The sequence below is a fragment of the Podarcis raffonei genome, chromosome 13 (assembly GCF_027172205.1).
Source record: "Podarcis raffonei isolate rPodRaf1 chromosome 13, rPodRaf1.pri, whole genome shotgun sequence".
In the NCBI taxonomy this organism is placed as follows: Eukaryota; Metazoa; Chordata; class Lepidosauria; order Squamata; family Lacertidae; genus Podarcis; species Podarcis raffonei.
In genome coordinates this window covers 24,359,664-24,382,655 of record NC_070614.1, presented here as the reverse complement: position 1 = coordinate 24,382,655, position 22,992 = coordinate 24,359,664, and the positions used below count along the sequence as shown (strand labels likewise).

The window sequence follows — 22,992 nt, the reverse complement described above, 5'->3', positions numbered from 1 at the left end:
GAGGATGCTGAGAATGCCTTGCAGGAGGAAAATAAACCTACTGTTCCTCTTTAGTGTTGTATTTTTATATACGTTGAATTGGCCTTTTTATCAGAGTGATAAGTGGACAAACTTGTATACGCTTTCAAATCCCTTCCTTTGAATGACACATGAATTTAAATTTAGTTCAGTGATTGTAATAAATCAAGGGGGGTTGTAGTTCTTTAAAATAAATTAACACAATGTACAAAGTCATGGGTTTGCTGCATGACAGAGGATTTCTGTCCTCGTTTGAAAGTCTGGAGGTGGTGCGGTTTTCTCCCTCTTACCTTCTAATGTTCTGGATAAGGCAGATAATGATTGGCAGGTGTGCAGGGGCTGCTCTCAGGGATTGACAAATGTACACCTGGTCTGTACCCCAACTGGTAGGGACTCCATCGACCCGGAAAACCCCCAGGAGGGAGCCAAGGCCACGCAGTTGTTGGAGGGACTGATCCAGGAGCTGCAGAAGAAAGCGGACCACCAAGTGGGCGAGGACGGCTTCCTTCTGAAGATCAAACTGGGCCACTATGCCACCCAGCTGCAGGTGGGTTCCAGTGGCTTGTCTGTCAGTGATGGGAAGGGAGGGCAATATGGAGGGCAGCAGAGAGAAGCTGCACTCAGGATTCCTCTTGGGTGAATGGGCTGTGGAGCTACTAGCTGATCCTCCCAACTTGTTCTACCCCCAACACTTCAGCCTGTTTGTGTTCTCTCTCTCTTTACAGAATACGTACGAACGCTGCCCTATGGAACTGGTGCGCAGCATCAGACACATCCTTTACCACGAGCAGCGCCTGGTGCGAGAGGCTACAGATGTGAGTAGGATGAAGGGCTGCATCCAATGCTGTTCTACTCAGGGCAGATGAATAACTTAAGTTCATTGTTTTCAAAGGGTGTGCTTTGAGTAGAGCTAAGTTGTGTGTTGCAACTCATAGTCTTGGGAAGGGTGCCTGTTTCCCATGCCCTGGTCTAGCAGTTCTGCTCTGCCTGCGGCAATAACCTTCTCTCCTTTCATCTGTAGAGTCCCTCACCAGCTAGCAATCTGGCCGATGCCCTGTCTCAGAAGCACCTGCAGATCAACCAGACCTTTGAGGAGCTGCGCCTTGTTACGCAGGACACTGAGAACCAGCTGAAGAGGCTTCAGCAGACACAGGAGTACTTCATCATCCAGTACCAAGAAAGCCATCGCGTACAAGGTGTGTGTATGTGGAAGAGGAGGCAAGTAGTAGGTCACTCTGCCAAGCTGAAGGAAGGGCTATAATGTGCTCTACATGCAGAATGTCCCAGGTTCAATCCCTGGCATCTCATGATATTGTTCTGATACACTGGAGAACCACCAGCAGTAGAGGGGTTGCCAGTCCTGAGCTTAGACGGACCAACAGTCTGACTTGGGATCTTCTTCTTCTTCTTTGGCAATCACTTGTAGCCAAGTAAGATTGTCTTCCATGAACACGGTTTTAACAGTGAGTCCATAAGGGGCTGTGGAGGCCAATTCTAGATCCACACATCCTTCCACAGTGGGGACATAGGTTTCCGGGTGGGAGTTGATCATGGTGAGGGTTTGCCAATTGTGCCTTCCTCTTAGCTCATTTCTCCCTTCCGTCCTGAGTTCGAGCATCTTCCAAACCCATGATACCTTTGGTAAAGGCTGTTCTACAATTGGAGCGCTCGTAGGCCAGTGTTTCACTGTTGTCTGTGTTTATACTACATTTTTAAAGATTTGCCTTGAGAGAGTCTTTGAACCTCCTTTTGTTGTCCACCAGCATTACACTTTCCATTTTTAAGTTTGGAATAGAGTTGTTGCTTTGGAAGAAAATGATTAGGCACCTGTACAAAATGACCCATGTCCCTAGGCTTATCTGTTGAAGCACAGAGCGATAAGCGGCTGAGGAGACAGGGCTGGATTTGAGGCACCCCTGCCTGGCAGGTGGGGATTATGAGGGAGACCCTGGAGGGAACCTAATACTCTCTCCTTTCCCTTCCCAGCCCAGTTTGCTCAGCTAGCCCAGCTAAACCCCCAGGAGCGCATGGCCCGCGAGTCTACTTTGCAGCAGAGGAAGGTATCGCTGGAAGCTTGGCTGACCCGCGAGGCACAGACACTGCAGCAGTATCGTGTGGTGAGCTCTACCATCTCCAGCCCTGGCCAAACTTCCGTATACACCGGTGTTGCGCTAGGCAACTCCTCTATGCGTGTCTCCTCTTCTTCCTTCACAGGAGCTGGCTGAAAAGCACCAGCAGACGCTTTCACTGCTCCGCAAGCAACAAACCATTATCCTGGACGACGAGCTGATTCAGTGGAAGAGGCGGCAACAGTTAGCGGGGAATGGTGGGCCCCCTGAGGGCCCTTTGGATGGCTTGCAGGCTTGGTAGGTGATGGGTGAGGAGGGAACCAGGCTGGTGGTGAGAGGGGGAACAGGGCTTCCCAACTAGTTCCGCACTTAATGAATGGTGATGGGGGAAGGCTTAATGTAAGATGCACGCTTTTTAAGTGTTGGGGGCCCAGTCTTAGGAATGGGAGGTAAAAACTGAGAAGAGAGCTTCTTTGAGCTGTGTGCAGAGGGCACTGAGTTATAGTAGAGAAGCCTGTGAGAAGTCTGCACTAGAATAAATCAAAACTCAGTCCCAAGGTAATACAAATCATTTAACATTGAAACCTGAAATATGCAAATTTTAAGTAAGACAAGGCAAAGTGCTCCGCTGCCCCCTGACCTTTGCTACCTCTCTGGCATCTTGAGAGTTACCTGACACATGTTTCAAGAAAATCTTTAAAGCCACAAGGGCTGGAAACATACTTTTAAAAAATAAGAAAGGAAAGCTTGAGATGTTTAGCAATTTATATGCTGTAGCTTTTCTGCGCTTCTGCAGAATTGCTGCGTATACACAGCCCTGATCAGAGCCTGAATATGTGCAGCTCTGAGATAAGGGTGGGAGGCTTACAGGTTGCATCAGATGGAGTGATTTCAGGCAGAGCAGAACTACTGCATGTGCTATTTAGCAAACCAAGAACTGGATCTAGGGTGAAGGGCTTGGCCGATTCTGGAAATGTACGTAGGCAGGCATTGGACTAACTCTCTTTTCCCTTGTGAGGCTTTCCCCTCAGTAAGTTGCCCCCTCCTAATAACACAGTGGAGGAATTTCATGGAACGAGGTGGAATATGTAATCCCTTCCCAAGTGACTCTACATACATCAAGCAGATTGCAGCATTAATCATTTAAAAACAAAAAACAACAGCAACAACAGTGTTGCAGCACTGGCAGCAGCAACAAAATGCTGCCAGCTGCTCCGCTCTAGATACTGAATCTCTAATAACTCTGACCAGGGACTGAACTTTCACATCCTGATAGTGACAAGAGCTACTACTTACATTGCAAACAAAGCACTTTTTTCAGCTGAACTTGGGAGCTGCTAAATGCAGCCCCTTATTCCCCAAATAGTTCTTGGAGAGTTCTGCAAGATTACAACTTCTTCCCCGCTTTGTGTTCAGCATATGCTGAGATCATCTGGAGACATGTTGGTGCTGTTCATATGCTAATGACATTCATCTCTGTCCTCTTGCATCCTGCAGTCTCCGTTTCAGCTTAAATGTATTGTTGAAACAGCAGTTAGCCTTTACAAGGCCACACAACAACAAAAATCGGAGTCATGTCATATCAAATAAACGCCACAATTAAAATTGCGTACAGTTAATAAAACAATTTGGCATCACAAGTTTATATGGATATCATTTGAAATCCAATACATCATTAGTGCAAAGCTTACTCAATATGCTACCATAGTTGAAACCTGGATACGAGTGAACTGCCTGAAACCTAAATCCAGACAAGATCAAAGTAATTATCGGTGGGGCTGTGACTTTGTTGGGGAAGGAGCATGAAATAGTTGCACCTTTTCACTGGGTAATCTGTTCCCTTCCCAGTGTCATTGGACTGCAACTCCCATCAGCTCAAGACAGCATAGCCAGTGGTCAAGGATGATGGGAGTTGTAGCTGAGCCACAGATTACTTACACACACACACACACACACACACACACACACACACACACACACAATCTCAAGTTACTGCAGCACTATGAGTGTTGTTCAACCAAGTCCTACTCTGAGTAGACTCATGGAAATTAATGAACCTAAGTGAGTCATGTCCATTAACTTCAATAGCTCTACTCTACATAGTGTTGAATACACAATACTCACTTTCAAACTCTTGGGAGCCTGCGTGTGCTGAAGTGTCCTAAGCAAAGTTGTAGGTAGGATGTATTGGCAGTGATCTAGTCATCATCTGAAAGTGCTATCTGGATTGAGCCATCTCACTTTGGCGTCCTGCCCGCCCCCATGCTCCTAAACCAGCTTCTTCTTTCTGTAGGTGTGAGAAGCTAGCTGAGATCATCTGCCAGAACCGCCAGCAAGTGCGCCGTGTTGAACATCTGTGTCAGCAGCTGCCCATTCCAGGGCCCAATGAAGAGATGTTGGCTGACATCAACACCACCGTCACAGACATAATTTCTGCCCTGGTGACTAGGTAATTTGAGCGGTGGTGGGGACATTCTTGCTGAAAGAAGGGAAAATCGTGTGTGGGAGAGTCATCGAGGTGTGGGTGGACTTTTGTTTGTTCAGAGATGTGGGGTCATTCCATCTAATAATACACAGCAAGGTATATTAATTGAAATTTATTAAAAATAGAATGGTACATACACCAAATCATTAGCATTCGGAACCAGTTGCATAAGCAATATTTGTTCGTTTTAAACACATGTATAGCCCACCTTTCCACAGTAGAGTGCAAGGTAGCTAATGTAAATATATAAACTGATTCAGATAAAAAAAATAAAAACATGCTATAAACACATTTAAAAAATTGAAATAGATTGCAGTGACAACTAAAAATGTAAGCAGCAGCATATAATAATGCATGTATGCAGTTTATACACTCACATAAAAAAACAGTGCAAGCCAGGTAGTTCAAACCAGTGTAAGTTTTCTCTTGTATTTATGGTGTGGGTTCCTCATTTTATTTGCAAAAAAAGTATGGTGTTCACTGTGGGGTTGAACTTCAAAGATTTACTTTCCTGTATCATGCAAATGTGCCCTCACTGCTTTCTCCACATCTGGAATTTCAACTTTTTACAACCATGGTGGAAAGAGCATGGACATAAATGAGTAATAGCAGCTAGTTAGTTATGTAAATTATTTCCTTTGCAACGTCCTGTGGTTTTTTTTGCAAATAGTTCCTCCTTCTATTTCTCCCTTCCCTCCACAGTACTTTTATTATTGAGAAGCAGCCTCCCCAGGTGCTGAAGACCCAGACCAAGTTTGCAGCCACAGTGAGGCTGCTGGTTGGTGGAAAGTTAAATGTCCACATGAACCCCCCACAGGTGAAGGCCACCATCATCAGCGAGCAGCAGGCCAAAGCCCTCCTGAAGAATGAGAGCACCCGCAAGTATGTGTAACCCTCACACACCTCATGTGGCAGGGACTCTATGAGTGATTTCGTAAGGTTAGGACAAACACTTGTGCTCATCCTAAGCCATGGAGCGCGAAGGATGGGAGCTGTATTTCAGTACATAGTTTAATTCTGTTAAGAAAGTAGAAGAAGTGGAAAATACTAGCAGGGGAGTTAGTAGAGGGAATGTTTTCACTCTTTCCATACAAGAGCAGGGGGCGGGGATTCTTAGGCCATAGCCCTTGCCAGACTTGCTCCATATCCTTGAAAGGTGTTTTTTGCCTGGCTGGAACATGTCATTGTACAGTGGTACCTCCGGTTAAGAACTTAATTCGTTCTGAAAGTCCGTTCTTTACCTGAAACTGTCCTTAACCTGAGGTACCACTTTAGCTAATGGGGCCTCCCGCTGCCGCCGTGCTGCCACCGTCCGATTTCTGTTCTCATCCTGAAGCAAAGTTCTTAACCCGAGGTACTATTTCTGGGTTAGCCGAGTCTGTAACCTGAAGCGTCTGTGACCTGAGGTGCCACTGTACTCTGATAATGCATCTTGCTTGCCTGGAGGGAGGCTAGAGAGGAGAGTATGTGCAGAAACTAGGCAGAATTTGCATGTTTTGCTCTGCCCATTTTTGCATCTGGCCCTGCCCACCACTGCCATGTGACCCCCCCAGAATGTTGCCCAGAAGGAAATATGGTCCCTGGGCTGGAAAAAAAGGTGTCTCACACCTCTGCAAGATGTTCAGGAACTAAGAGATGTAAATCTTGGCCAGTGTGTGAAATTCATCCTAGCCTTCAGTCCATAGAACTTTAGAAGTTTCCTTTCCTGACTGCTCCCTTGCTGCTATCATGGCTCTTGGGCTCTTATGTGTTGTTTTTCTTCCAATCAAGCAGACTTTTCACATCCTCTACCATTGTGTTGCAAAAGGTCTTCTTGGAAGCTGACATGCTGGCAAACGTTTTTGTGGCATGGCAGCAGCCTTCCCCCAAGGCTGGCAATGAAAGGTCACAAGGCAAAAAGTGACAATTCCATTTAAGCCCGTTCAGAATCCATGTCTACGATTGCATGCATTCATTTGTAAAATTTAGCCTAATGTTAAAAAATAAATAAATCAAGATTTTTGTTGAAGCAATGAAAGGCTATGTCAGCAGGGTCGTCCTGGTGCAGAAATGTAGATGGGAAGATATTAAACTGCCTGTGGTGCACTGGCTTATATTCTGCTAACTACCATTGGTTTATTTTGGCAGTGAGAGCAGCGGTGATATCTTGAACAACTGCTGTGTGATGGAATATCACCAGGCGACTGGTACTCTGAGCGCTCATTTCCGTAACATGGTAAGACAAAGATGCCTGCACTGATTCCCACCCACCCCGCTTTTATTTTTCCTATCAAGGGTCTGTTATTAATCCTCCTGATTCTGAGAGAGGAAAAATGAGCCATATATGGAGCCAAAAGCCAGGGCCAAGATGGAGCTTTGAATGGGGGGAACTCCCTTGTTCCTGTCCTCCCTGTCCCTGCTCTCTGGTTTTCAGGCCTTTTGCCAGTGTTATAAAGTGGCCCCATCCAATTTCCTCTTCTAGCGTGACGAGCTTTGGTAAAAATGCCAAAATCTGCATCTGAAACTCTCCAGGTAGACCGAAATACTCCGTCCACAAATATGCCTCAATATATGGCGTAGCTTTCTCCTACCACTATCTGCAAGCGATGGCTATCACTCCTAGGGCCTTGACAGCCTGTGCTCTCTTTTTCTCCGCCTCCCCCCACTACTGTGCTTGCCTCTCCCACGGCCCCTCTCCACAGTCCTTGAAGCGGATAAAGCGCTCCGACCGACGCGGCGCTGAATCAGTGACCGAGGAGAAGTTCACCATCCTCTTTGAATCCCAGTTCAGCGTTGGTGGCAACGAGTTGGTCTTCCAGGTGAAGACGCTGTCCCTGCCTGTGGTGGTGATTGTGCACGGCAGCCAGGACAACAATGCCACGGCCACGGTGCTGTGGGACAACGCTTTCGCAGAGCCAGGCCGTGTGCCCTTCGCCGTGCCCGACAAGGTGATGTGGTCGCAGCTGTGTGAGGCCCTCAACATGAAGTTCAAATCGGAGGTCCAGAGCAGCCGAGGTCTCACCAAGGAAAACCTGCTCTTCTTGGCCCAGAAACTGTTCAATAGCAACATGAACCTCTTAGAAGACTACAACAGCATGGCTGTTTCCTGGGCCCAGTTCAACAGGGTAAGGGTGTGTGAGTGTGTGCTCTACAGTCATACCTTGGAGTCGAACAGAATCGTTCTAGAAGTCCGTTCGACTTCTAAAACATTCAAAAACCAAATCGCAGCTTCTGATTGGCTGCAGGAAGCTCCTGCAGCCAGTCAGAAGCTGTGGAAGCCCCATCAGATGTTCAGGTTCCAAAAGAACATTTGCTTCTGGGGTTGCAGCGTTCAGGAGCCAAAACATATGTGTTCCAGGGCATTCGGTTAGTAACTAGACTGGCCAGATAACCATTTTGAGAATAGGGCACGAGGTACCATGGCCTATAGGCCTTCTCCCATCACCGCAGCTCATCCCACCCCACCTGGACTTGTATTTCATTCCATATCTATGTCTCTTTTTCTCACTTCTTCCGCTCCCTGCTGTCTGAAACACTTCATTCTGGTGCAGGAGGAAGGAAAGTTGGGTTCCAATCAGTAAGGGAGAAATGGAAAAAACACAGCTCTCTACTTGAACCCAGACAATAGGCCTGTGCCAATATTCATTTACACACTTTGTGTTACATTTGCTTCACATTGCGGCTTTTCAGGTTGCAAACGAGGCAAACCCGAAAGTGTTTACTTCCGGGTTCGCCGCATGTGCAGAAGTGATCTGCGCGCTTTGCGCATGCATAGTAGCAGCACTCACGGACTTTTCAGGGTGCGGCACCCCGAAAACGGATCATGTTCGTAAGTAGAGGTACCACTGTACTGGCATTTGTGTCAAGCAACCTTCCTCAGTCTGGGGATGATGGGAGTGGTAGTCTAAAACATCAAGAAGGCATCAGTTTGGGAAAGGCTTATATAAAACTAAGCCGTTGGTGTATTAAAGAAACTTCAATCCAGCTAACTGCTTTACTTTGAACCAGCTTATTAACAAATACACATTGTGGTATCTTTATACAGATTCCACAATTCACTCTAGGCATATATGTAGGTAGGGCTTTCTGTGCACACACATAAAGCGTACCAAAGGTTTTTGGGGACTTCTGATCCTGGATCCTGGTCAGAAGTCTTTAGGACATTCTCTGGGCCACACCAGGATGTTTCCACACTTGCTCTGTGTGTAAACTGACTTGACTTGAGATGGTAGTTTAGAAGGCAATTAATAAAATAACTTTTTTTTTAAAAAAAACCCTACAAAAACAAGTTTGGTCTAAAAGAATCCTGCTCAGCCTTGGGTTCCCTTGTTAACACAGGGCAAGTCATTCTTTCTCTGTCCCTAATCTGTGAAAGGAGCTCATGAGAACCTTTTGGGTGAAAAAATGAGTTGAGATTGCATTGTCTTTTGACAATGAAGTGCTATAGTGACAGCTGATCATCATCAAGGCACATACCAAAGACAAAAGTGTCTCTCAACTGATGGCTAGTTCTCCCCATAACTTGTGATAGTGGCAAGCCTTATTTGGATAAGGATTTACTTTACTTTATGTAAACCATTAGTTTAGGATCCAAGGACACCTTAAGAGCTTCCAGCTGTTTTACAAGACCCCAGGGTGACTGAGAAACAGGCAGGAATGTTGATCTTTCTTTCTTTCTCTTTAACCAGGAGAACCTCCCAGGACGAAATTACACATTCTGGCAGTGGTTTGATGGGGTGATGGAAGTCCTGAAGAAACACTTGAAACCTCACTGGAATGATGGGTGAGATTCCCCCATCCTTTTGCTGCCTTTACTGGCTTTTACAGGCTGCAGTAGCCACATCTTACCTTTTTGTAGTCTGACTTTCTCTCTCTCTCTCTCTCTCTCTCTCTCTCTCTCTCTCTCTCTCTCTCTCCTCTCTCTCCAGGGCTATTCTAGGTTTTGTCAACAAGCAGCAAGCCCACAACCTGCTAATCAACAAGCCAGATGGAACTTTCCTTTTGAGGTTTAGTGACTCTGAGATTGGAGGTATCACAATCGCCTGGAGGTTTGACAACAGTGAGTTCGGTTTTTTGGCAGAAGAAATACTGCATTATGTCCTTGCCTGCTCTGAGAGTATTGAATCAAAAAATCGTTGCAAACAACAGTTAACTGTTTACCATTAACAGCACACTATTATTGTCTCTGGGGTTCTAGGTAACATTGGCTAATATAGCTTTAAGTTTATAGCTGTAGTTTATTGCATTCCATTTGTCATGTTGTGCATTAACTTGGCCCTTCTCCGTCAGAATTGCTGGCTTATAATTGCATCTAGTTTCACTTCCTGTCCTGTATGTTCCTATTAGTTGGGTTAGATGTGACTATGTTATGTGTGAAATCTTATTTACTTTCTTTGCTATTTATATTTTTATTCTGCCGTTCATCGAATTGAGCCAGGGCAGGTTACGTAAAATACCACAATTTAAAACAAGATACAATTCATTATAACCACGTGTTAAAACCACAAAACTAAACAAAATCACAAGCACTGCAAAACAAGAGTGCAGCAATTCAGCAGGACGGGGTGGGGAGGAATCCACTCACTTAAAAGCCTGGGTAAAGTGATGCAGCTTGACCTCAGATCAAAAACTGTACAACAGTAATGCAAGATGCACCGGGGGGGGGCATTCCATAACTTGGGGGACACCACAGAAAAGGCCCTCTCACATGCCCAAACCACACAAAGTGGTGTTACTGCTTACAGAGTCTCCCTTGTCAATGTTAGCATCTCAACTGATTGATATTGGAGGAGGTGGTTCTTCAGGTATTTGTGTCCCAAGTCATTTTGGGTTTTGTACATCAATACCAACACCTTAAATTGGGCTTGGTAGGGAGCTGGTAACCATTGTAGGTTCTTTCAAGACTGGTGTAATATGAGTCCGACTAGAAGCTTAGCTGCTGTGTTATGCACCACTTGTAGCTTCTGAACCATCATCAAGGGCTGCACCATATAGAGTGCACTGTAGTAGTCTAATTTGTAAGCTACCAGAGCATGCATCACTGTGGCTGACTTACCTATATCAGGAAGGCCAGTAGCTGAGGGACCAGGCAGATCTGGAAATAGGCACTCATACCTGATTTGCTGAAGCAGTGATGTTTTGTAGTAGTCATAAATGTGTCTATTTATTTATAAGATTTCTAACCTGCCCTTCACCATAAGGTCCCAGGGCAGCTCACCACAATATAATATATATTTTTAAAAAAGATGAAACCATTACAATTATAAGACAAGTGAAATGGTTACAGATAGTATGAAGTAGTGTAGAGTCAGCAAAAGAGGAGGCCCCAGAGAATAAACTTACATAAAGTTTCATAGGCCAGGGTGAAAAGGTGCCTCTTCAGCATATGGTGAAAGCTATACAGATGCACCTCTCTGAGAAGGGAACTCCGCAAAGGAGCTGCCATACAAAAAGCCCTCTGCCAGGCTTCCTCTCCCTGCAATTCTGCGTAGGTGTTTTGCTTTTATTTGGGGATTTGTCTTTATTTCTGGTTGGTCAGCAGAGCTGCTTGTTCTGTTTCCGCTGCTGAGTTATGATGCTCTTGGGTCTTACAGCTGATAGAATGTTCTGGAACCTGATGCCCTTCACCACTCGTGACTTCTCCATCCGCACCCTGGCAGACCGTCTTGGGGACCTCCCGTACCTCCTCTATGTGTATCCTGACCGTCCCAAGGAAGAGGTCTTCTCCAAATACTACATGCCAGTCCTTTGTAGGTTTTGCAGCACCAAGAGAAAACTGACCTGATCTCTTCAGGCATGGTCTATTCCCACTCTCACACCTAATCACAGACAGCTTTCTTCTGCATGCCTCTGGCAAGGGAGCCTAAGCAATGGTTACATTCAGCTGCAAGTCTCTCGTTTTCCCCCACTCTGGAATTTCTGTGATCTGTGTTGCACTGTTGTATGTGCAACATTTTTTTCTTTAGGGCAGCCTTTCTCAACCTTGGGTCCCCAGATGTTGCTGGACTACAAGTACCATCATCCCTGCTAGCTAGGGATGATGGGAGTTGTAGTCCAACAACACCTGGGAACCCGAGGTTGAGAGAGGCTACTTTAGGGGGATGTATAGAAATGACTGTAATGTTTAGCCAGGTACATAGCATAGATCAGAAATGGCTCTGAGAAGAAGCAAAAGGAAAGGGAGAGGAAAGTGGGTGGCGCTAGACTTGGATTGTGTAGAGGCTGAGAATATGGAATTGCAGGTGAAAATGATTTATTGGAAAAATGTCTTTGTCATGAATGGGGCTCCAGGAGAGAACAAGGTGTCTTTTAAAAAAAAAACCACAAAAAAACAAAAACGATGTTTGGCAGCTGTTCTTGCAGACAGAATAGCCAATTTGCCAGAAATTAGAAAAGCTCAAAAACAGATAGGATAAAGCATGCTAGGAAGGGGTATAGGTGAGGTTTAATCTTGCCTTCTCCATGGGCCAGAGGGGTTTCCCCTGATATGCATGACCAAGTGTATGATAGCCTTTTCAGTATATTCCTCCCTGCAAACTGCATTTTCCTTGGGTGGCAGCCTAGGGGTAGGGGGTACATTTTCCTTTCTGGCACCCACCCTATGGAATGCTTTTCCAGCTGAAGTCCATCAGGCGCCATCACTGTTCAGCTTCAGGCAGCTGATGCAAAACTGTACAATAGTTTTATTTTTTTGCTGTCGCAGTTCTGCATTCTATTTATGCTGCTGGGATTTGTTAAGTGAGTTGTATATCAACACATTTCTTTGAGAGAACATTTACTGTTTGTTAGCCACGTTTAGTCTCTTTGGAGAAATAGGCAGGATAGGAAGACAATAAAACAAATAAAGCAAAACAGGAAGAACAGGGAACACCAAACGGTTTCAATTTGTTCATCTATTTGCATAGAGCTGATTGGACAAGATGCTTGCATGCCCTATGTAATAACTCAGTGCCTCCCCCTCTTTTTTTCCTTTTGCAGCAAAGACGGGGGATGGGTATGTGAAGCCACTGATCAAGCAAGTTGTGCCAGAGTGAGTACCATGGCTCTTTAAAGGCTCTTTTTTAAAAATGGAAGGAAATGTAAATATTTGGGGTGGGAAGCAGATATATTCTCTCCTTTGGCTGCCATCTCTCCTCATTACCCCTCAACCAAGAGTTCTGGCCACTGCCCTATCTCCAAACATGGGTTGATGGCTTCTTCATTCGGATCTGTGTTTTTAGAAACCTGAAGGAAGCTAAATGTGTCTGGGTCTGTATCTTGCCAGCGCTATCCCCAAGGGAAGGAATGGGTAGGAAATGTACATGGTTGAGGACTTGTGGCTTTCACAGTCAGGGTTGTCTTTCTCTCCACAAACCCCCTCCCACTGTGATGGGCCTTTCCTTTTTAGTTTATTTTCTTGGCAGCTACGTCTGCTCCCTGTTTGACCAGCTTCCAGTTATGATGCAAGGGAGGGATTTTGACTTCTTCAAATACAGTCATTGGGGGGCGGTCCTTAAAACACAGGGCATAGAAGGCATGCAGGGAACAGGAAACGGAACTCCTGGAATGTATGAATGAATGAATGAATGAATGAATGAATGAATGAATGAATGGCAGTGGGTAGAAAGCAGGAGAGTATAAGCTAATTGGGACAGATATGCCGTTGCTGCTGAGGGGAGGGCGAAGGATTGCTAACAAAGCAGGATAGAGGCTGGGAAGACTGCTAAGACAGAGGTGGTCCTCATTTGTCTATACAGTGGTACCTCGGGTTACATACGCTTCAGGTTACATACACTTCAGGTTACAGACTCCACTAACCCAGAAATAATATACCGGGTTAAGAACTTTGCTTCAGGATGAGAACAGATATTGCAGCAGCAGGAGGCCCCATTAGCTAAAGTGGTGCTTCAGGTTAAGAACAGTTTCAGGTTAAGAACGGACCTCTGGAACGAATTAAGTACGTAACCAGAGGTACCACTGTATCAAGTGCCCCTTCGGTGGATTTAGGTGCCCAGTGCAATGGGCAAAAGGTCCCTTGGGCATATGAGATTATTACGAATGCGGACCCCATCTGTTGCAGGTTTGCCACTACATCTGGAGACTCTACAGCTGGAGGGCCTACCTACATGGATCAAGCTTCCTCCCCAGCTGTCTGCCATCAGTCCCTGTACAACACTTATCCAACAAAGTAAGTAAGGCTGGGTGGGTGGGATATTTGGGAGGGAGCTCTCCATTGCAAGTGGGTTCTGATTCATGGCCCTTCACCCTGCTCTTCAGCAAACCTGTTATTATTCAGTGTTGTATTTAATAACTTGCTTGGTAACTATGGGCAACCAGAAATTCCATACAGGAGAGTGAGTGGGCCGGCAGGTTTCTCTGTTCTTCCTCTCCCAGGCCACTTGGTTTCTATACTGACAACAGAGGAAGCAAAGCCTGTCCCTCCTTCACCAGTAGAGGGCATTAAAAAAAACAAAACCAAAAACCAGAACAAAACCCCAGGCTGCTAAGAGGCTAATTGCTAGCCTCGAAAGAAGAAGAGGCTTCTCAGTCTCCTTGGCCAACATAGAAACATGGGTTACTAGCCTCTTACCAAACCAGTAAAATAAAAAAATTGCAGGCTGGTAATTTTTGTTGGCTTATTTACAGGGCAGCTGCCATTGATGTAAGTTCTGCATAATTTTCTGTTTAAATCCAAGTTAACTCTTCTGGCTTCCTTCAAACAAGCCAGAGGACTGTAATTTTCTGAGGGTGTTGAAAAGTTGGCTTGAAAACCACAGCTCCTTCATAGATAGTTGCCCGCATTTTCAGAAGCGGAGAAGCTTCTCTCCCAACCCATCTCCACACCTACACACACACACACCCTACACCTGCAGCCCACCTGACCTATGCTGCTCCTTTCTCTCCTTCTCAGCCCCGACTCCGTGCTGGACCCAGAAGCGGACTATGACCTGGATGACTCAATGGACGTGGCGCGGCACGTGGAAGAGCTGCTGAGGCGCCCCATGGACAGCCAGTGGATTTCGCACGCCCAGTCATGACCATGCCGCCTCCCCTGGAGAGACCGTGTAGAGACTGTGAAAAATGGGGGGTGCTGCCGTTAGGGAGTACAGCTGCTGTGTGTGTGTGTGTTTGGAGGGGGGTGCATTTTCTCACCCCATAGTGAGGGCAAAACCTGCCCTGCACTGACTGGGGTGTGGGGGCTGTGCCTGAGAGGCAGTGGACCTTGTCTCTCCCCTTTCGCACGTGCAAAAGGCAGTGGAGTGTATCGCTTGGCTTTCCCATCTGCTCGGCTTTTCTCGGGCCTTCTGCTTTGGCGCACTGCCTCCTTCTGCCAAGCTGCCATATGATTTGTGTTGGGGATTATTCCCTCCCCTCCTCCCAGGATTCCACACACTGCCACGTCCTTTGCCCAGGAGCCTTTGGGCTGAGCTGTGGAGGAGAGCAGGCCTTATTTGAAGTATTTGTCTTTTGTAATCTTTTTATGTGTCTGACATTTCTTTTCTCGGCTGCTCCCAGGATAAATGGGTGTGTGCGTGCACCTGCCTGCCTCTGACCTGTGTTTCCTGGGTGCACACGTGTGTGGGCAGCAGCATTCTGTGCAAGAGACCCTGACTCAGTGGGAGCGCTGCTTCTATTCGGACCCCTTTGTAGTAGCCCACTCTTACCAGGTCCCCCTGGGTTGATAGAACCCTCTGGAGTCGCTCTGTCGCCTCACCCCAACGCCATTCTTTTTGCCTTGTCGCAAGATAGTCGCTTACCTCTTAGCTCCTGCATCATCTAGTACCTTTTGGCTTTTGATGTGCCCGACATTCTGCTCCCAGGTATCACAAGTTCAGCAGATCGCTGAGGGGTGGTGATGGTGGTGGTGTTCTTAAATAAGTTGCAAGCGAAAGTGCAGGAATTAGAATCAGAAACAGTGTTTCCCCTGTTAGGATTAGGGGTAGCACGGGAAGAAGGCTCCTGGATTTCATTGCTGAGTTCCAAGGGAAAAAAGGGATGCCTTGAGTGGAGATTTCTAGATGCATGGACAAAGCCTGCCCAATCTCTTCCTCTTTTCTTCTGATCCCCCAGCCTCCCACCCTCTCATTTGGCTGAACAACTGGGAAGAACAGCTCCCTCCAAACGTTATTTTTTTTACTAACCGGTAAAGCTCAGACTAACTTCAACACCGAAGTTATAGCTTTCTCACATACGTATCTGCGGAACAGGTAATTTGTTAGGAGGAAGGATTCAGCCTCCGATCTAACAGCTGCCATATTTTTCCTGGCATCGACAAAACAAGTGTACAGTGAGAGGTTGTCCTGTTCACTTTTTAAAATCCAGACTTCCCTTTGGGGTGACACAGCTCTTGAATGGTGCTCAAATGGTTAGAATATATCTCCCATCAACAGCAGGCAAATGGAAAAGCCAAATCTTATTCGAGCTCCCGGGGATACAGCCTAAGTTTGCTGTGAGGACACTGCTAAAGAATTTTAAAGACTGCTTATATTAAAAGCTGAAAAGTACAGGTGTGTGTGTTTCCACCATTTTCAAGTGGTAGGATCAGCTAGCGTTAAGAGCTGCCTTACACCAGCTCAGCCTATTCGTCAATCTAGCACAGTATTGGCAGCTCTGATTGGCAGCAGCTCTCAGGATCTCCAGCAGAAGATTTTCCCATTAAAGGCCAGGGATTGAATCTGCAACTTCGTACAATTTGTGCATGTGCTCTGCCACCAAGTTATGGACTGACCCTGATCAGATTCCAAATTCCAGAAACCATTTTGAAATCTTTTGTATTGTAGTGTGTGGATATGGGGCTGGGGGGGGGGATATACCCTAATGTCCATAGTGGAAGGGGAAACATTGGATGGGTAGGGGAAGATAGAAGACTCCTTTTGCCACCGTTCTGAAAACCTGGACTTTTGTTGAACCTTCTGCTTAGTAGCCCTTCCAGAGAGGAGAGGTGCGGAACTTACCTCCTGTGGCAGATTAAGGGTTTCATCAGTGTGGGAGACTGGCAGTTCTCAATCAACCCATGGGGCTTATCCATTAGGAAGTTCTGTGGAGAACTTGCCCAATGGATGATTCTCCCTATTGGTCAGTGTAGGAGATGGGGTGCAATGTAAATTTTCTACACTGAGACACAATCATGTCCTGGGCCTGACGCATTTCTTGGACATAGGGAAGAGCTGCCGCTTAGCGGTAGAGCAGATTCTGTGCACGCCGAAGGCTGCAGGTCCAACTTCCTTGCGTCTTCAGGTGAAGACAACCCCACACACCCACTTGAAACCCTGACAAGCTACTGCCAATCTGTGTAGATGTTAATGAGCTAGATGAACCCAATGGTCTATGATTTGGAATAAATAAGCTTTCTGTGTTCCTAAATTGTACGTGACACAAAGCAAGGTATCACGTTTAAGTAAGGTGACAGTGCTTATGTGAAATGAGTACATACGCTTTAAAATCCTTGTAATAGACTGAAGGCTGGCAAAAAAAAGTTACAGGAGCTTTGTATGTCAATCCAGCTTCAGGTTGGAACGTAAACAGTGATCAACAGTCTAGCACAGAACAGGGTTGTGATAACTTCCTGTTTCTTTTTCAATTTGCACAGGGCACTGTGATCCGCTAGGCAGTTATCCTGTGGGGCTTGTACAGGAGAGCACAGTGTTTCCATTCATTTCCGTGGAAACTGCACACAAATTCCTGGTGGATTGTGCCTGTCCCATTTACTCTAGTGAGGCCAGGCCTGTCCAAGCAACAGCTGCAAATGTTACTAGTATTTTCGGGGTGGGGTGGGGGAAAGCACCCTAAAAAACACAACTATTGCACTATTTTAAATAGTTATTTTGCCAAAACTATGAAGAGTTTTGATGGAAAATATATATAAAAATATTTTTTTTCTGCTGATATATCACTCTCTGAAAAGTGAAGTCATAGGAGCAACTGATTTTTTTTATTATTATTAAATTTGGGGGAAACGGGAGAACTCAAGGGATATAGATTTAAATGCCTTTTAGGTTTTATTTGGAACAAAAGACACTTTTTATGTGGAAAATACATATTTTGATGAAATATTAATGTTTTGAAAGATGTTCTCTAGCCCTGTGCTACTAATAAAGTGTTGTCTGCAATTTTGCAGGGGAATTAATGGCCAGTGTGTGTTTTTTGGTTAACAATGGCCACTATGGTCAGGGGAGTAAGGTTTGTGAGTGTGTTGGGAGCTTTTACAGTTTTAACAGCGAGTAGATGGAAGAAATCTCTCTGTTTTAGGGAACAGAGAACAAGAACGTAACAACTTTGGGGTTTGATTGCACAGGGATGTAGAACGGGCTGTTGGTCGCTTCCGTCTTTACTGCCCAATGCTTGGACACTGGAGTAGGGTGGAGCCAGTGAAGTTAATTGCACAAGAAAGGAAATCTCTGGAAAGGGCTAAAATGTAAGGTATTTTATTAAGACCAGCTGATTCCTAGGTTTTAGTTTGTTTGTTTGTTTGTTTGTTTGTTTGTTTGTTTGTTTGAATCATTAGCAAGGCATCTATGAATTTCAAAAAGTGCTAGAGGCTGATTCAAATAAATGTACTTGTCTTTTATGTGTTGAAAAGGAGACTGGTCATTGTGTCTTCATCCCAGTGTATTTTGCTACCACCTTTAACCTTTTGAACTGGGAGCACAAAGTTAATCTTAACTGATCTGCATAGTGCTTCCTGACTATTCATTTTAAGGCTCTCCCATGCCTTGTTACCACTGACTGATGATGATGTAGTGCCTCTGTTGGGCGGACATGCCTTGCTCCTTCTGTCCACTTTTGGTCCCCACCCTTCACTCAGCTCTCACCTGTGGCTCCTAGAAGCTGTCAGCACACTACAGCTTCTTGTATTCAACAAAACACAAAGGTGTGGGAGGATACAATGAACAAACAAATCCAATCTGGCTAGCAATCAGTGTGAAAGGGGACACGGGTATCTACAAGCAGTTGAGGTGCTTCCAGGGTGGATGATGGCATTTACCCAGGAAACCTCCAAAGTAACTAAATCACGTTGCTCCTACAGGTACTCCCTGACACCCTGCTTTCCCTTGCCCCATGCAAGTGAATGGAAGAAGATGCTGTAGAACACACTTAAGGACATAGGAAGATGCCTTGTGCTTGGTCAGACCTGTGGTCCACCTAGCTCAGTATTGACACCGACAACGGCAAAGAGGTCTCCAGTGTTTCAGGTAGAGGACGTTCCCAGCCCTACTTAGAGATGCCAGAGATTGACCCAGGAAACATGCTTGCAAAGCAGATGCTCTCCCACAGAGCCATGCCCATCCCTGGCCCTAACGATCTGCAGTGAGGCAGTTATGCCTGCCTTCTCCTTGAGGACGAGTAGCTGAGTCCCTCTCGATTTTTTTCCATCCCAGGCAGCTGCCTATCTTCCCAACTGAGCTGGTCCTGGCCCTACTTGCATATGTAGGTGAGAGTGTTGGATCACTCCAAGGAAAGGAGTAATCTATGGGAATGATCTTGCAAGCTTTGCGACTCCACTTAATAAGGCAAAGTGGCAGGTGATGGTAAAACTCACTCTTTCACTGACTCCAGCTGTCTGGGTTTACTTGGACAAATAATTTGCCCCACGACCGTATAAGGCAGCTTATCTCTGACAGAAGACAATCGGCTCCAAAAAGTAGCGGTGCTGTCAGGGCAAGCCTTTGGAAGCAGAGGTCCATGGCCTCACTCAGCACACAGGGCCTAAGCGTAGCAGAGCTGTCTTACTGCATTTTGGAATAAGCGGGATTATGCATGCCATCGAAAGCACCCTCATCTCCAAGACCATTTAAGTCCAAGTTATACAACTGCAAAACAAACAAGGGCCCATACATATCACATATCTTGGCTTAATGTAGATTGTGAACCCCTTGTGCCTCCTTTAGTTCCCCCATTCACCGATGGGGCGTTCTCCAACTACTGCTGTTTCACACTTTCTCCTCCCTGAATAGAGAGATTCCCTGTGCTTTGAAAACATGAATGAGAGAGAGCTACATTAGTTGAATCTCTGGATTTCCAGTTAGGAACGAAGCAGTAAGTCCTCCTCAAAAGATCAACAGATGCAAAAGTGGGATTGCGTATGACTGCCCTGTTAGCATTGTGAAAACAAATAATCATGAATGCACTATGATAAGGGTACATGGAGGGCCCTATTCCCACTCCATCCTGGACACTTTGCTGTTACCTGTTCTGGATTAAGCACAACATGGCCACCAGAGGGTGCTCGGAAATTGAGTTTTTCAACTTGGAAAAGGTGAATGTGGCCAAATTGCAACTAGGCTCTTACATTCAGAAGGGATATTTCCATCCAGTTCCGCTGTTCTGTGCATAGGAGCCAACTTCTAGGGGCCAAAGGGGCTTCGCCCCCCATTAACATATTTGAGTGGGCTGCCCCCCCTAAGTTGATGGGCATTGCCATTCAAATGGTGTGTGTTCTCAATGGGCTCAGTTATGTGGTGCAGGGCTTACCTGGTCCCCCCAGCATTTGTATTCAAGTTGGCACCCCTGATTCTGTGTGAGTAAAAAGCCCACATTAAGCCCCATCTGAAATCGCCCACTGGAGAGTGTAAAGTATGCCTGCATACTCCGAAAAGAGGTTAGGATGGATTTGCAGGTAGGCCTCCAAATCACGAATCTGACCCCTTACAAGGAAAAGCCAACTCTGGCCCTTTGGCAGGATTCTACCCATCCATTACCCCTTTGTTCAACAGCTGTGGAACAGAGCAATTCAACAGATGGAAGTTTCCACATCACTGCAGGGGAAAGGCTTGTCTGTTCAACTGTCTCCTGCAGCTGTTTAAGATAGGGGTGGGAACCTGTGGCCTGCCATGTGTTGCTGGACTACAACTCCCATCATTCCTGGCCAAGCTGGCTGGGGCTGATGGGGTTTAGAGTCCCACACAGTCTGGAGGGCCACACCTGGATTAAAGCACAGGAAATGTGCCCTGGGTGGGGAGTGTTAATCCTCTTTAATCTATTTGCCTAGGAACTTTGGGGGAGGGACATCTCCCAATAAACATAACTTCCCAACCTATTCCCCCACTCTTTCCTTCTCCACAGCATTCATTTCGCTTTCTTATCATTTGAATGCATCCATCAGTGTTGCACAGAAGCAGGGCCACCCGCAGCATTGTTTTGAGAGATCTGATCCTGTGCATATAGAAGCTACAATCAGCCTATGGCTTTATATGGCTCAATTCCCAAACTTGACTCACATTCACACCAGACATTTAAAGCAGTATCATGGCTTCCCCCAAATAGTAGTTTCTTGAGGGTGCGGGCCTACAGTTTCCAGTACCCTTACCAACTACAGTTCCCAAGATTCTCCTTGACCGTATAAGAGTGCTTTAAACATATGGTGTGGGTGTGACTTCACTTTTCAACTTTAAGGCTGATCCAGAGAATGTATCTGAAGCAATGAGACAGAGCTCTGGGAAAGCACAGTGCCTTTTCTCTGCACAACAGAACCATAACCTGACCCCAGAGGCGTGGGGGTGTGGGGACTTTTCAGCTCAAAGTCTGTGGCTTTCAGGCTGATCTGAGACTTGGGACTTCTCCTTTTAGTACTGCCCGTTCCAAAATGCTTCTTAAGTTGACTGTGTTCTGCTTTGGTTTAGGAGAAATAGGAACGATTGTGCATCTGCGTGTGTGTTTAAAAGATGAAGCACAAGGAAGCGGGATTATCTCTTTTGCTTTGTGGCTACGAATGAATCTCCTTTAATCCCCATTAAGAGATTTGTGTGTGTGATTGGAGGCCGACTTTCCGTTTTGATTTTCTTTTTTTAAAAAAAATATTTTGCAGTACTGTATAACTTTGGTTCCTGGCAAAGCCTCTTTGAATATGGAGTCACTTCCATGGCTGGCTGGGACCAGCTGGTTTCCGTGGACACATGCAGGCTTCAAGCGAAGAGGCTAGGCCTTCCTGTGGAGGGAACCTACTGTGGGGACAGCTGCTGCCCAGAGATGGGGAGGACGGGGGCTGCTAGCATTTGGAGCTTAATGCTGGAAGAATCTGAACCAAGGCAGGATCCCCGGTGAAGGAGCACAGTTTCCCTTGTTACAGTCACACGGAAGCTCTGCATTTAAGAAAACCAGAAAGCTAATACTCACTACAGGAAATACACACATTGATAGGAAAGATCCCTGAGGTGGAGATGATCTTGCATCTCAAGAGAAGAGAGAGCCAAAGTAAGCCTGCTCTCAAGAGATGAATGAAGGAATAGGAGGGAAGCAGGAAGTAAGGAAGCAATCCTGAGAGTATCAAGCTAACACTGAATTACGGGCCATGCAGGTAAGCACAAGAAAGGCAGTCTAGGAAGCTTGGAGGTACCCTTTCTCATGCAGACGCGTCAGCCTACAGTGCAATCTGAGTTGCGCAAGAACAGCATCCAGTGCTTTAGCTGTTTTCTTCCACTTGACAGCTTCTTCCCTGGCCAAGGTTTCAACTTCTTCCCATGGTGTTGGTTTGGGAATGTCATCTTCCCTTGCACGGTAATGCTGGCATGCTTCTGGGCAGGCTGAGCATCCTAGTGCAAGCTCTGCTGCCCCTTCCGGCTGTGCATCTTCCTCTGGAACTTCACTCACCTCGCCTCCCAGCATTGGCACAGCCTTTGTTGCCCTCCATGCTGCAAACCAGCACATCTGGTCCACATTCTTTGATAGCCTCTTGCTGAAAGGGCATTCCTTCCGGTTGGTGTGAGCTCTCACTGATTTTCTCCATCTTGGAGTGGAGAACTCAGTATCCCATTGTGTTTTTTGTGTGTAGAGTATCCTGCTAGTGTTCCTTCTAATGCAGAAACATAAACCTATAGGGGAAGCTTAGTTGCATCCTGACACTTCCAACAGGGGCAACCACAGTGCAGCCAGGAATCCTAGATCTGAAAGTGCCTCTCCGTCTAGGTGGGCAGACTTCAGACTTCTCAGATCTAATCTGGGTTGTTGGTGTTTTACAAGAACCTCAAAAATCTACCAAGCAGAGCAAAGGGCAAAAGACATATACGCTACATACACTCCATACATTTAAAGTGCATTATTATCCACAGGGAATCTTAGGTACCGTAGGTTGCTAAGAATTGTAGCTCTCAGTTGAGCTCTCCATAAATCCCTCTGCAGGGGTCTGTATACCTGTATAAAAATCTCTCAAATGGTAGATCCTTGATTGTTTAAAAGCTGCACTATCAAATTGCCTATCTGCGCTGAAAAAGTCTGGGTGGGGCTGCAGGGGTATGAGTGGGGTGAGACCTGGCATCACACTTCCTTTATGCCTCTTCCATACCTGGAGGGCTGCCAGCAGTGAAGTATGAGCCCACTTTAAATTATCCTTGATATAGGAAAACTGGGGGTGGTTGGCTTTTGCTGCCCAACTCCCCAAAGGACTGAGTCCCCTAAGTCCATGATCGGTCAGAGATGAATGGATGGAGGAATGGTGCAATGAAAGCAAGGCAGATCTTTATTATTTTG

General features: G+C 46.0%; 1 protein-coding gene across 7 annotated transcripts in view; it reads left to right on the top strand.

Annotated features, from left to right (window-relative positions):
• The window catches only part of LOC128399404 (signal transducer and activator of transcription 5B), a 65,769-nt gene extending 48,117 nt beyond the window's left edge, over positions 1-17,652 (top strand). For all 7 annotated transcript variants that reach the window (XM_053360819.1, XM_053360817.1, XM_053360818.1 and 4 more), the window contains 15 exons: positions 409-565; positions 744-833; positions 1,040-1,214; positions 2,005-2,135; positions 2,233-2,384; positions 4,381-4,536; positions 5,275-5,454; positions 6,700-6,787; positions 7,254-7,676; positions 9,240-9,334; positions 9,480-9,610; positions 11,145-11,300; positions 12,529-12,580; positions 13,610-13,717; positions 14,441-17,652. In XM_053360819.1, coding sequence (XP_053216794.1) covers positions 409-565; positions 744-833; positions 1,040-1,214; positions 2,005-2,135; positions 2,233-2,384; positions 4,381-4,536; positions 5,275-5,454; positions 6,700-6,787; positions 7,254-7,676; positions 9,240-9,334; positions 9,480-9,610; positions 11,145-11,300; positions 12,529-12,580; positions 13,610-13,717; positions 14,441-14,567 — 2,221 coding nt within the window. In that variant the 3' untranslated portion in view covers positions 14,568-17,652. The remainder of the gene's footprint in view (positions 1-408; positions 566-743; positions 834-1,039; positions 1,215-2,004; positions 2,136-2,232; positions 2,385-4,380; positions 4,537-5,274; positions 5,455-6,699; positions 6,788-7,253; positions 7,677-9,239; positions 9,335-9,479; positions 9,611-11,144; positions 11,301-12,528; positions 12,581-13,609; positions 13,718-14,440) is intronic.
• Positions 17,653-22,992: the final 5,340 nt, after the last annotated feature.